Genomic DNA, 14,680 nt, shown 5'->3' on the forward strand with positions numbered 1-14,680 from the left:
CCATAGGGCATTTTCGTCAAGGAAAGCAGGAAACGTTCATGTGTCAACATATTCATTACTTTGATGATTTTGATTTTTTCGATTTATTATTAAAATATTAATTTATTTTGTCATATATGTATATCAGAATATCACAATCAGAGACAAACTTGTTTATAATTACATAGCTTGTTCAAAGACGTAATTTGTACCGAGCATGCGTAAATGACAATAAGTATGATGAAACATTAGAGCCAGTAGCAGACTTGGCAGCTCGTTAACAAGCTTAGCAACTAATTTCAGTTTTGTTTGGAGTATGAATATGAAACTAAGCTCATTGTATTATCTGAACCTTGACGTCATTTAGAAACAATTTCACTTTGTCTAACTTCAGCTTTATAATTAAATTTGCGATAATTCTTTGTTAATTTCTCGTACAACATTGTATTATCTCGACATCAAGAAACAATATCACGTCGTCTAACTTTACATTTATACTGAAACTGATGATAGTCATTCGTCAATTTCTTTTATAACATTTTATTAACACGACAGCGTCATTCGAGGTAATTCAATTACGCATTATCTAACTTAAAATTCCTATTGAAAAGTTTCTCTTAAAATATTGTATTACCTTGACGTCAATATTACAATAACACGTCGTCTAACTTTACATGTTTACTGGAACTTGTTATAATTCAACATCAACCCCAGATATGATGGAAAAGTGTTGATTCAATATAATATTTTAAATATTAACACATTTTATAGTTCTTTGTCAATTTCTTTCATAACAACCATAGTTGATTTTTGTTTTTTAGGCTACAAGCCTACAGTATAAATGTAATATGTTACATTCCAAAACATTATTGAATCTAACCGTCTATAACTGGTAGACCAACTATCAATATTTTACCTTACACAAAAAGATCACTATTTATTATAGTGTGTTTTTGTTGTTGTACTTTTGTCTACAATTTTGATTAATGTTTTAAAAATGAATATTTAGTTTTATCTGCAATCCTGTACATTTAGGAAGTTTCTTGATAGTGCATAAAGAGAGGTATAACTGATTCATTCCATTTGAGACGTCGTATACTTTGGATTCCTAACCTATACATATTGCACTTCTAGACACAACCTGAATTACAAACTGCAATGAGCTACACGCAGGTATGTGTACTCATGAGTCTCTTCAGCATTACCATACCAATCTCATGATTCCAACAGCTGAGAGTACTCTCTATTTTCTATTTTTACCACATGTTTGATGAGGAGCTTAGACAAGATGCTATTGTTTTAGATGACTGACCGGAATATCCGTGAAGTCCCATAAAACAGTGAGGACAGGGAAACTAAAATCCTGTTTAATTAATTATTTATCAGTCTATTGGAGAAAATATTACAACCAATGATACAAACTTGAAACGTTGTGTTTGCGCGCTACCTAGCGGCAAATGAAAGAATCGACAATCAAAAATGTTACAAGAAAGTATTAAACAAATGTTATAGTAAGTGAACATTGAAAATAATAAAAAATATTCAACATTTTAAATTTAATTCATAAAAATTAGGTAGTAATTACTTTAATATTTAAATTTGTTAAAAACTCTGAGTAAAAGGTTTATTATGATAGCACTATTTAAAAAAAAAAAAAAAAAAAAAAAACAGAACTAGCTTTATCGAACAAAGTTTCTGCCACGCAATTCATATGTGGACGCTTAGTTTAGTCTCTGGAAGGTTAAAGCCTGGAGTGAGTGTTGCGTGTACCGAAGTGTCTGAGTTCTGGAATATATCTTTCATTTGGTAGATCTGTATTTAATAATTTGAAGTATGTGCCCAATTATTGGCTGAGCATAGGCGAAGAGGTTGGAAGCATTTCATTTCATTCTATCTATCCACACGATATCTTGAGAAAGAACTAACTACTGGCTTGAAAGTTTGAATTGTTTAATTTCTATACAGGCAACCGCAATCCTATCCAGTCATTTGTGTCGATATAGAAAAACTTGAGTCTCGGTAATACTGATTTCAGAGAGGATTAAACACAGACTTTCTACAAGATTATATACCAAACATCGTATTTTCATACAGACGTTTATTACTGCTCGTTTAGTGTTATTAGAATAAGATTGGAGGGGATGGTCTTGAATGTAACACTGACGTTTTATTTGACCTTGCAGTCACGTTCACGATGTCCACGAAAATATTTTTAATTATACATTTCCCAAGTATGTTAGAATGGACTCCATGACGTATGTAATGTTCTCTGAACAGTAACTCGTTGACCTGCAGAAATAAAATTGTTTCTTTCCACTGTGGTAATGCACATTCTCGTAAAATTTGAATAAGTGTAGAAAGTTTTATAATTTCAATTAGACGCGTCATATCAAAACGGCACCTCATATATTATTTTACTGGTATTGACATGCAATTGCTGCACCTAGTTTATCTCTTCAAATAGCGTTCTGTCCAAACTTCTTGTCAACAAGGACTTTAGAAAATACCATATTTTCTCAAAGATACAACACACTCCACTAGTTCCTCATGTCGACAGTTTTATCAGGAATTCCTAATGTGCGGATGTAGACCTTTTCTATAACTGTCGCCTAAAATGATAACCTTACATTTGCTATGTATAATCGTTTTAGGATTACAAAAACTGCGTACTCCTCTTTATTTGTTGCCATGAACATAAAGAGCAATTGAAATTTGTATAGATACCCGTACTTAGATTTGGGGATACTCAGACTGATTCTTCTAACGAAGGTATGCACAAGCGCCTTTTATGTCCAGGCAGCCAATACCTCATTCTGAAGTGAACAAAATAGACACGTTGACTGCAACAGACGCCTTAATGAATACTGAGTCAGTGCATAATTCTATATACCGGTAGACTGTAGAGCCGTGGTGAGGGTGTTACAGTAAAATTGGCAAGGTCGAACTTCTGGATCTCCGAGACATATTCTTACTATCTATCTATCACGAGAAGAAATAAGGAGCGGCCAATAGACTAAATCTGATAAAAACAGAAATATTGCCATTTTAGTCTAATATTTTTATGACTTTTAAGAAAAACTATATTTAAGCTTCCTGGATATTACTATCAGCACAGATTTAACATGTACGGCTCGTGTTGTGGAATTCTTATATATACATTATATACATGAATTTCAATGGAAACTGTATCACAATTATTTTCCTTCACGCATAAACATACTAAACTGCCTTGGCCCACCAGTAAAGACCATTATTTTTCCTTTTGTACTCTATTTTAAAAGCAATCAATAACCTTACTCTTAGGCTTGTAAAAATGCCATGGCTTAAGCAAAGAGAAGAGCCACAGAGGTAGAAAAAACGTGACCCTAAAGCAGGCTAGTACGTACAGTTGGAGGAATTTAGCTGTGCTCATAGGGCCCAAATACTACCCTTTCAATAAATAAACTTTATCTGTGTAGCGGGTTGCATTTACGTACTAGCCGCTGAGATGAAAGCAACAATCTCTTTAACGACTTTAAACTCACGATTTCGATTTGCAGATTAGTATTGACAAATAAGTTATTTTCAAAAACACGTTAAACAACACTATAACAACTGAAAAACAAGGATAAGTCCTATTATTACTATTATTATTTGGTATTCTCTTGTTATTTAATTCCACCACAGTCAGCACTGTCACAAAACAGACTGATTTTAACAAGTGTGATGAGTTATTTGGGCCAATACGATTCCTGAAAGGAGGGTTTTACCCATGAGTCTCAGGAAATATTTTCGGGACGCAGCGCATAACGCTACCCCGCCACCCATCCCGGCAATCACCACACACTCAAGGTCACGCGCGCAGCTAAGGTCCTCGAACTGTACTGATGGTATTTATCTCTCTTAATGCTGTAGTCAAATGGAAGATTTGAAACTTGTATAATTACATATGGGATTTAAAACAGCTAAATGAAAACAGTCTTAACTTAAATAACCAATGTCTCTATTACCAACCGTGGGAAAATTGTTCGTAAGATGACTGAGATAAAAACATAGTCAGCATAATTAATAGATAATTATGCATTAGTTTTCTTGAAACCTAAAGTCCGTGCCAAATTAACTTTTTAGCATAAATTTTTCATATTCAATTCAAATTGATACCACAATATTTTGACATTAATTACCGAAGAGAAGTTTGAAAAATCTATTTTAGTTTTATGTTAACATAAACATGTAAACACATGCTATTGCGTTTATAGGCTACTGGTAGACGTTACGCAAGATTGGTACAGTATTGTATTATTTGTTAATTAACATTACATACTAGTCTAAACAGACAAAAGAGTTCTCAAGAGCGCTGTCGCTACAAGACAGCTGTACACGAAAATAGTAAAGCATTATCGGTTAGTAACACTGTCTAATGTAAAAATCCGTACCGCGAGTGATGTCATAAATGGTTTCATACAGTTTTTGGAAGAGCAGTGTCAGATATAAAAATCTTCCACTCTAAACATTGCTGAGATGTTACCGTCGTGTGAAAACGTATTTTGAATTGACTCCCGCAACAACCAGTGACATAGCTGTTACAAGTACTTTCGCTTAAAATTGTTTATCCTTGTTCACATTATGCAACAGCAGTTAATCAAATTGTCTTTTAACTTTATTTACCAGTGTAAACGCAGCTTATCAAAAGTGAATCGTTCGTAATTTAACAACTATTCAGCTATAGGCTATACTTTTATATGAATAATATAATATGTTTTACTGGTAGATATCAATGAACTATAAACATAATTAAAATAATAAATAAACAAAAGAAGCAGTAATATCAAATCTTATTAACATTGCAACTGTCAACACCACTCGGATACAGAAATTCTTTTTGGATGGATTATATAGACATTTTGTTGAGGCATTTAATTTTATTCAAACTTAATGTTACTTTTTTACAGATATCGGCGTTTAAATGTAGGAATAATGGTAATACAAGTACGGGAAGAATACATAAGTACCTACAGGAATGTTGGCCCTTTCAATTATTACCTTTTACAATTCTTAATCTTTAGTGGTTTATTGTCAAACTTAATTTCATTAATAAAGGAGCACAAAGTCCATATATATTTTTAGGACGGTATTTGCTAAGCTATTGCAATTATTTAGAAATTTCATACGAAAATCTGACGTTTTACATTGCCATGAGTTATTGTCTTGTAGGGCTGTTTCTAGATCCAATGAAGCATCAACTAGAAGGAGAAGAAGATATGGAGACCAACAAGCAGAAGCGAATCTCTTGCAATTTTCGTAAACAAGTTATGTAGAGGTTATGTCAGTGTTATTGAACTATTCTACATTATAGGTTGAATAATATTATTACGTCATACATGTACATAGGTTTATAGTTGAAATAATTAAGAGTGTATTATTGTATTTTGCACTATGATGGGAATCAATAAATACCGAAAGTTCATTTCATTAAATTTCTTTAGATATATTAAGCATACTACAAGTGACATAAATTGTGTAAACGTTAGTGAAATTCTTGCACCATCAAATCAAATTATTAAAACGAATAGTTTATCCTACAACATTCGAGACAGATTTAAAAGTGAAAATCTTTCAACCTCAGATGTTTGCAAAAACTGCCTTTTTCATGACTTAGCCTCATGTGTATTCCAACGGTTCTTGAAATCAACATCTACAGGAAAGGTAAGGTTATTGTTTTTTATCTTGGATCTGACATTTGAAAATCCTGTATTTGCTGGCTTTTTTCGGTAATTATTTACTTCATCCGCTTCACAATATTGTTGTGTTTCAAAAAGATAAAAATTAAAAATTAAATTAGCAAAAATGGATATCCATTAAATTTTTGAAAGTTTTTTTGGAAGCCCATTAAGTTGGAAATTATAAGATTAAAGGTTGACCTGGCAAATCACGAATTTGACGTTGTCAATGTATTCTGCTCATCCTCCTGAACAAAAAATATAGCCTATATGGTTTTAGGGTGTGCAAATGACAAATAACGTGACCATGGAAAGGTATATGTTCATTTTTTTTTTTTCCTGAAAACTACAATTTTTCCTGAAAACAATAGTGAAGAAAAAATTCGTCGGCAACGAAAATCAAAGGATTTACGATTTTTTGAAATCCTCTGAAAACTCTGTTTTTGACAGTTACCTCTGGCTGAAATGATGCTGACTAGTACGTTAATCCTGTCAACGATGCCTGTCCGCTGCGCAGTGCTGCGCACTGCTTGCTCTATTAGAAAAAAAAAAAATTAACTCGAGCTTGCAAAAGTCGAATCCCAGATCACGTGATGCCCCTGCTCCTTAACCCTCCAAGTGTCAGTTCGACAAAATTTTGACAGTTATTTTCCATCCTGAACGCAATAATGCCCGAAAGGCATCAATATAATACAATAATATACTTTTCCCCCCAGTTTATATGCACCTGTGATAATAATACTTGGCTATAAATGCCCAACCCCAGGAAAAAAAGTCCATTTTCCATGGTCACGCTATTGTAAATAAATACCAAAAATATATATGGTTTTAGGGTGTGCAAATGACAAATAACATCATTTTAGAAGGTATATACATAAATAGTTAAGTTAAGTTCTTAATGTTTTGTTTGTGGGCTGTGTCTGGATATCTGTAAATATTATCTGCGGGTGGGACTGATAGCGTATCTGTTATCTGAGCGCTCTGGGGCAGAAGTCAGGGTTAGGGTACGATAAGCGGACCCGGTTTTTTATATCAAAATTGGCAAACGATATTACTTAATCATAACCATCAATATAATCAATCGATACTGATTAATTAATTTTAAATATTAACAAATAATCTATATCAACAGCTGAAAACCTTCTAAAATAATACACGTAGGATAATATTTCAATTTTACATAAATAATTCAGATTATTAAAAATGGCAGCCAATCTTAGAAAACTACACGACGTTGCTTTTTCGTGGCTTCAACATGTTGGATTCGTACCGAAAAACCCATTATAAGAAGTTTGTGGGAAAGAAACAACTGTAACTGTGAGAGGAGTAAATATGGTCGTCTTCAGTTTTCCTAATTTTGGTTATAATAATTTGTTTGATCACTGTAAATATTAAATTCATATTTTAATTTAAAACATATGATTGTTATTGAGGACTATAGGTACTTTTATATCGATTGATAGTCTAGGATTTGAGATGCGAATATTAGGTATCGATGACTATATTCTTCGATATAAAAAAACCGGGTCCGCCTATCGTACCCTACCCGAAGTCAGAGATAATGTGTACTGTAGGTTGGATCGAGTGAGTGCGTGACGATCATGGATCAACCATCCACTAGTTCGACCAATCGTAGTGAATTGGTGTGTCGGAGTGTTTTGTCGGGCATGTTAAGAGTTTACGTTTCGACCGAAACAAGATTATTTAGTTTTTGTAAATTCTGTGGAATACACTAATGGTAAGTGTTCTCTATTAATGTCCATTTATATATGTATTCATATTAGGGGTATTCATGATTTATTAAGTTTTTACACGGTACGTAATTGCCTTTCCATTACAATTCAATTTATATTTCTGATCAGCCCCTCTAGAATTTGATATTTTACTGATACGTACTATCTCGAGGCATGTTTTTCTACGGTGCTGCCCCGCGCTGATGGCCGAAGGCACTCATCTCAACTCGAAAACAACTAATTAATTTGTAGCTTGAAATTTAAGAAAAACATTGTTCATTTGGATCAAAATTCTGCTCATTTCAGTATTATTTTTCATTTAAACTTGCAAAGATGGCGCCGCATCCGATGACGTCATCAAGAGGTTGAATCTTGGTCACAAAAGGTCACGTGATGCCCGATGTGGATGTAGAACATGGAAATATTGCTCCGCGCTTGAACAGTTATTCCATTTTTTATGTTCTAGAACTTCGTTATTTCTCATTTCCACCCCGTCAAACCTTATATTGTTTTGTTCTGTAGGACGATTCCAATAAGTTAATAACGCAAAACTCGTATTTTGGCGCTCTGGCCATTAATGTGACAATTATTATTAACAAAAATTATTAACATGTTAGAAATTTGGGTAATTATATCCCAAATAGTCTATAAATCTTGGAAACTGAATGGGAATCTTAGTTTCTGGTTGGGAGAATAACTAAGGAGGACTAGGTACATAAAAGCAGAAGATAACAGGGTTATCAACATTCAAACGTGGAGAAAGAGCAGAGAATTTGAGTGGAGAGAAGAGGTACGTACCGAATGCATTTGAAGGTAATTTAGGAGTTTTCCGTAACTTTCACCTACTTTCTGTCATTTGGTTAGAGTTTAGACCTCTATGTTAAGGTTTATTCGTAGTTATTTATTACTGTAAGGTCATTCAACTATTTGCACTAGCTCAGTAACATCATTACTTCGACTTGATGAGAGTCTGCCAGAATGTGCTTCACTGTCCACTGATATACAAACATGTTTAAAGCGGTTGTGTCAATCCTTTATTCATGACTTGCTCTTTTAATTGTGCCCAAAAAACAGCTGAATCTTGCATATGGTTTTCGTTTGGATATCACCTTTCTCTTTTCCAAATTTGATGCAATATTGCTGCTCAAAGTTCACCATCATTTTACTATGTACTCTAATGAACTTAAATTTTTTACTCTAAGATTTAAATAATTTTAAATCTAATGAACCTCCTCACTCTAAGGCCAAATACCAGTTACTGATGTTTTCTGCCAGTCCCGGGAACTGTGCATGATTGTCCTCTCAATATCTCCTCCATCAAATTACACCTTTTTTAATAAAGGGAGAGGTCAATCACCTTTATATCTTTATTTTACCTATCCTTATGTGCCACTGGCCTGTGTGAGGACAAGTACATCATTGGTTTAAGCAAGAAATATACTTTTTGAACATACATCACTTACAAATAAGTCACTTAGAATCTCATTAGTTTCTGGGAATCAAATTTAATGCATTACATAGTCTTTCATAAATTCAAAAGGAATATATGGTTTCCAATTTATTATATATATTTAATAAATAGGTAGGTATCACGGAAAAATGAAACAATGTTCCAGATAATAATAATTTGTTTCTATCAGCTAATGAAACTTTTACAAAGAACAATATTGTCAAAAGTCTATTTTTCTGAATTAAATACAGTTTTAAGGACCTGTATGCACTCATATTTTTAACCAACTATTTAGATAAAGAAGTTTCCAGAATCTTTAGCACTATCTCAACTAAATCCTCAATTGGTATAGACAAAGTGAACGGAAAAGTGCTAAATTTTTACAAGAGCTAAATCTAACATTCTGTTTTGTTGATCTAATCAACATTTTTCTTGCAGAAAATTCTATTAACATTTTCACAAAGGTAGTAAAGTGTTAAAAAAATCTAAATGTTCCTATTACCTCAAAAAAGTCATATGAAACTCTGACCTATTCTGAGATGTGTATGTTCTGTTCTATATATACACATAGTGATTTATTAATGTAAGATTATTTTAAACACTGGTTAAAAACCATGCTGTTTACTGAGCATGTAACAGACATCACTACTAGTGTCAAAGTACATTTCTATCTTGATTGAAACAGTTAAGTGTACATATATTTTTCCAAGATAAATATGCCTACTAGCTGAAAAAAATGTGTAAGTGTTCTCTAAATTAATGTAAACATTTTTCAGAACAAACTAGTGAAACAGATAAACAGAGAGTACAGAGCTGTGATTGGTCTTCTTCAGAGATCAGGATTCAGTCCCCAAATTTCCAGCACCAGGAGGCTTCATACTTCAGCCTCTAGGTATCAGCAGAAGCCTCCAGATGATGATAACAAGAAACCAAATAATGATGATGACAAGAAGATCTCATCAGTACTTGCAAAAGCTTTTCTTTGGATGCTCAGTGGTTACATGTTTATAGCACTGCTGTCCTTGATATTTCCTTCTAGCAACCAACCAGAGGTTTGTACAACTTGTTTTGAGATATAATGACGTATTTAATGTTTTAGACATTAAGATCTTACAATAGTCTAAATTTGTGTTTTTAAATTTTTCATGAAGGTAGGTTACATAGTGTGACAAGTCATGATAGTAAGGTTATACAATGTTACAGGTTGTGATGGTAGCTTGTACACTATGACAGGTCATGAACGGTTATACGGTATGACATATATTTTGTCACATATGAACAAGTCAAATAACTATTTATTTACTATGTTAATTTTATTTTTGTGTTGCAAATTGTTTTAAACAGAAGAAATATGTTTCATGGATAAAATGTGTACTAAACAGCCCGTTATTAAATTTCACTTTAGAAAACCTAAGTCAGTAAATGTAACCCAAATCAAATCAATCTTTATTTGTTCGTTAACAAAATTAGATGTATAAGACGTGTAATTCTTAAAAGCCTGTCTGTCCGTCTGCTCATATTTCAGAAACAAACAGACCTATAAACTTGAAATGTTGCATTAAACTTCATTTTTACATCATATGTAATACTAAGTAACATGTCAAGAACGAAATAAGCTTTAGAATTTTAAGTTTTGTAAGAAACCTCAACAAAGCCTGTTATGACATATTCCTACCTTGTTTAATTAAGACTATAATTTGTTTATAAATCATAAATTAAATAATTAACTATGATAGAATAGAATTCAATAAACAAATAAATCAAACCAAAAATGAAATAATGACCATAAAACCATTAAAACACACATATACGATTGAAAAAGTAAATATTATAAAGATAACATGTGCTAAAACAGGTAAAAGGTGAGCTAACAGAATTAACTGCTTGAGGTCAGCTGTAGATCAACCACGGCCATTCCACAGAACGTGTCAATTCATTCCTAACCAAAGTGAAGCATATTATTTTAATACATCTTTTAGTTCAAGAATGATAGATTATAAGAGTTAAAAACATGAAAATATAATCATTGAACTATATTCTGCTAAATCGTTTAATACAAAAATTAATTTTCACTGAAAATATGTTAAGATAAATACAAGCTGAAAGATTAGAGAAAACAGTGTACCATATTAAAAGAAGAGCTAAAGAAATGCAGTGATAACTAAGCAAAAAATTTGAAGAAATAGATAAATTGTACTGCACACCTAAAATCATTAACTGTTTGCAATCAAGCTCAAAACAGTCTTTAGCGCTATATAATGTGTTATCAATCAGCAGAATCATTAGCTTCCTTTTAAACTTAATACTTACTTCAGGAAGCAGCCTATTAAAAAAAATACAGTCCAATAATTTTATAACGTCATCCAGTGGCCTCAAACTTAACATAAGGAATTTCAACTCTATCCTTATTTTTTTGTATTTGGCATCCAGTCTTATAATTATTAAAATTAAAAAAGATAAATAAATGAATTTCAGGTATGTATAAGTTGATAACAGTTTAAATCTTATTTTCAATTAAAAGGGACAAGAAGACAAGTATAATCCAATTCAAATTTTTATGATTATTTGGATGTCAATTATTTTATGGGAGATATCTTAAACATGACAATGTAAGTCAACAAAGAATGAAAAAATTAAAATAGTCTTTACACATGTCATGCACCTGTATACATAAGTCTTGAAAGTAGAAACACCACCCTGGAAAGTGGAAAGTTTTAATTACTGGAAAACCAAAGAGGTGGAATACCTGAAAACACCCAACAAGTCCAGAATAACACTGATAAAAATCCTGTTATTAGTAAATGGAACATAACTTGAATAGAATAGAATATATTTATTGCTTTGATAATATATATATATATATATATATATATATATATAATATATATATATATATATTACATTGTATTCCAACAGTCAATAATAATACCAATTTTCATGGTATTTATCTTAAAAACTAAATGTAGTCACCCGACTTTCCATACAGTTGCACACAGGCACACATTCACACATACACAAACAAACAAAATTCATGGGAACAACCCCCAGGATTTCAACACTGCCGCGAATATCCCGTGTGTGCTCCATGAACTCGCCAACTGAGTAAAAAGCACAAGACACCAGGTTTAAATTGGGTTTTAATGTAGTGTTTCAGGGAGACTGTTAATGAATTTAATCCCACCACTAGAAGGGAGGCTTTCAATGCTGATGTTCTATGCTGTCAGGCTTGAAAGCGCTCCTGAGCTCTTGTCTCATATCTGTGTATCTCACTGCCCTGTGTCAATATACACTGAAATCGACAGTAAAATGGTCTCTAAAATATGCAAGCTGGTTAGAGTTAGCAAGTTGAGCTCCCTGAAAGTACTTCGACATGACTCTCTGTTGTTCAAATTTGCCATGATTCATCTTTTTTTTCATCTGAATACTCTTTCCAAGATTGATATGGCACAAATGCCCCACAGAGGAATTCTATAGGACAATACTCTAAATAATAAATTTTCAGTTGAGTTGAAGACAACTTATTTAGCTGGGAATTAATCAAATGTCGCGTGAAAGCATAAATCTCAAAGAAAGATGTTATTGCTCAAAGAAGCATTTGTTTCCCTAAAACTTCAACTGATAAAGGTTTAATGCATCCAGACATCTTTTTTTTGCATAGTTTGTTGTTAGCACTTGTAAAAAGTAGAACTTGGTGGTTTCTTTCAGAATCTAATAACAAATGAAGAGACTTTTTTCATTTGAATGGTGTAGTTATCTATCAGAACTGACCTATTGAATGTGGATATAATTCATATAAGACAACCCTCTTGATTAAACTACCATACTATTTGTAATAGTCTGATGAGGGGGTCTTCACAGAATGAAACGTTGACATCAAACTCTTGGGTTACAGTTATCAATTTCTGATTTTCATAATATAGTTCAATAACTTGATACACTGTTCTTCTCTTCAATCCGAGGTAAGTCTGCGAATTGTCTTTAAAAAATTCTGCAATGGATAATTAATAATGCCATTGTTTCACATATACAAATTAATTTTGACATATAAACACCTTTCAGTACGTTCCACCATGTAGAAATAGTAGTAAGCTTAAAAAAAGAAACAATTTCTTAACTGTAGCCATTCAACAAGGATACTTTTATAACTAGTCAGATAATAAAATAATGCTATAATAACATGTACATTTTACACAAATTTAGGAGTGTCTGTCTTATTGATTCAGATTTTATATTAATGTAGACTTTATAAGCTTAGCAAGGCCTAAATAGAATTGCTGAGTCAATCAGTTGATTTCAGATAGTTTAATCTAAAATATGTACGTAGATTTTATAGTAGTTTTTCTTTGGATATAAAATAGTATTAAACAATGTGAAAGGATAAAATTAAGTCTTATTTATTGTGGTTTTGTACAGCAAATTATCCGATACGTCTCATGGAACGAGTTTGTGCACCATATGTTGGCTAAAGGTGAGGTGGAACAGATTATCGTGCGACCAGACATAGACATTGTTACCATCATCCTCTACGATGGTGCTGTCATTAAGGGAAGAAAGGTAATCATGATTTCAAGTGCAGTACCAGATATATCTAACATTTCTCACACCTTTGTTTCGTACTATTTGATTGAAATAAATAATAATTCACAGTTCAATTCTATAGTTAAAATGTATTCATGATATCATTAAAATCTGTTATATCAGTTACCAAAATGTCTCATTGTAGTCACGAAACAATTGTAAGACACTATTACATGCATCATTTTGTATGACCACACTGCTACTGCTGAATTACCAATCTTTCCAATAAGGAATGAAAATGAGAGCTATACTAACACTTTCTGAGTGGCATGTAAATAAATGTTCTAACATGGAAGAGCATACTTTTGGCAGATGATGCACCTGGCTTTATTTCTGAAGAAGATATAATGGGATTATATCTGTAAGTTGTTTCTTTGCTTTATTCATAAACCACAGGCAGCATTTATGAGAGTGAGTTTCATTGATAGAAACACTTTCATAAACACAGTCTTTTGAAAATCTTATATCAATAATAAAGTGTATTATAACATTTGTAATTCTTAACACACCCAGGAGAATACAAAAAGACACAGACATAATCTTGTACAACTCTCTATATATAACTTACTACATCTCACTACCACTCATCCCTCACAATATGAGAGAAAACTGTTATTCCATAACATATCATCTGGAATCATAACGTTCAAAAGGAGGGATGTAAAGATGGAACTAAACATATGAGTTTTTACTGCCAGCCCTTATTTTGCAGAAAGAGGTGACATTGGACTATGGACGTACATTATTGTTGATCCATAATACGAAATGCTTTCTTATATTTAGTATTAATACTTTTTTCCTCAATGCATTTCTCCATAAAATTAAAAACCAAGAGAGCTTCACTTTAATACATTCACTACAACAGCTTTTTTCTGGACTTTTTTATTTGTCATTAAATTTTTCAATAATAATGGCAAAAACCCGTAATCTGTTTTTTTTTACGTTAAACGTCTAAGTATAACAAGAAAAGTATGTAGGCTTCACAATTTCAAACAAAAAATTATTTCATTATGTTTTTTTTTTCAATTTTTCTTTGTTGGTGGTGGTTTGGAAGTCACCTTTAAGCCATTGGTCTCCAGGTTAAGTGTTAGAGAGGGCTTCTTAGCCCTAACTTTGCCAGGTAAAATAAGACATCTGAATAAAATAAGATGTACTTTACTTTACATTTACTTTACCCCAAGGGGTACCAAAAAAATTAATTTAACTTAAAAATTAACCAATCGTGTGCCCAACGCGGTACA

At 32.4% G+C, this 14,680-nt stretch overlaps 1 protein-coding gene across 1 annotated transcript in view; it reads left to right on the plus strand.

The window, feature by feature from the left end:
• The first annotated feature begins 5,227 nt into the window (after window positions 1-5,227).
• Window positions 5,228-14,680, plus strand: part of LOC124366226 (paraplegin) — a 43,849-nt gene continuing 34,396 nt past the window's right edge. Inside the window, exons 1-3 of the mRNA XM_046822618.1 lie at window positions 5,228-5,664; window positions 9,638-9,913; window positions 13,275-13,415. Of these exons, the coding sequence (XP_046678574.1) occupies window positions 5,395-5,664; window positions 9,638-9,913; window positions 13,275-13,415 (687 nt within the window). The 5' untranslated portion in view covers window positions 5,228-5,394. The remainder of the gene's footprint in view (window positions 5,665-9,637; window positions 9,914-13,274; window positions 13,416-14,680) is intronic.

Source organism: Homalodisca vitripennis, chromosome 1 (assembly GCF_021130785.1).
Source record: "Homalodisca vitripennis isolate AUS2020 chromosome 1, UT_GWSS_2.1, whole genome shotgun sequence".
Taxonomy (NCBI): domain Eukaryota; kingdom Metazoa; phylum Arthropoda; class Insecta; order Hemiptera; family Cicadellidae; genus Homalodisca; species Homalodisca vitripennis.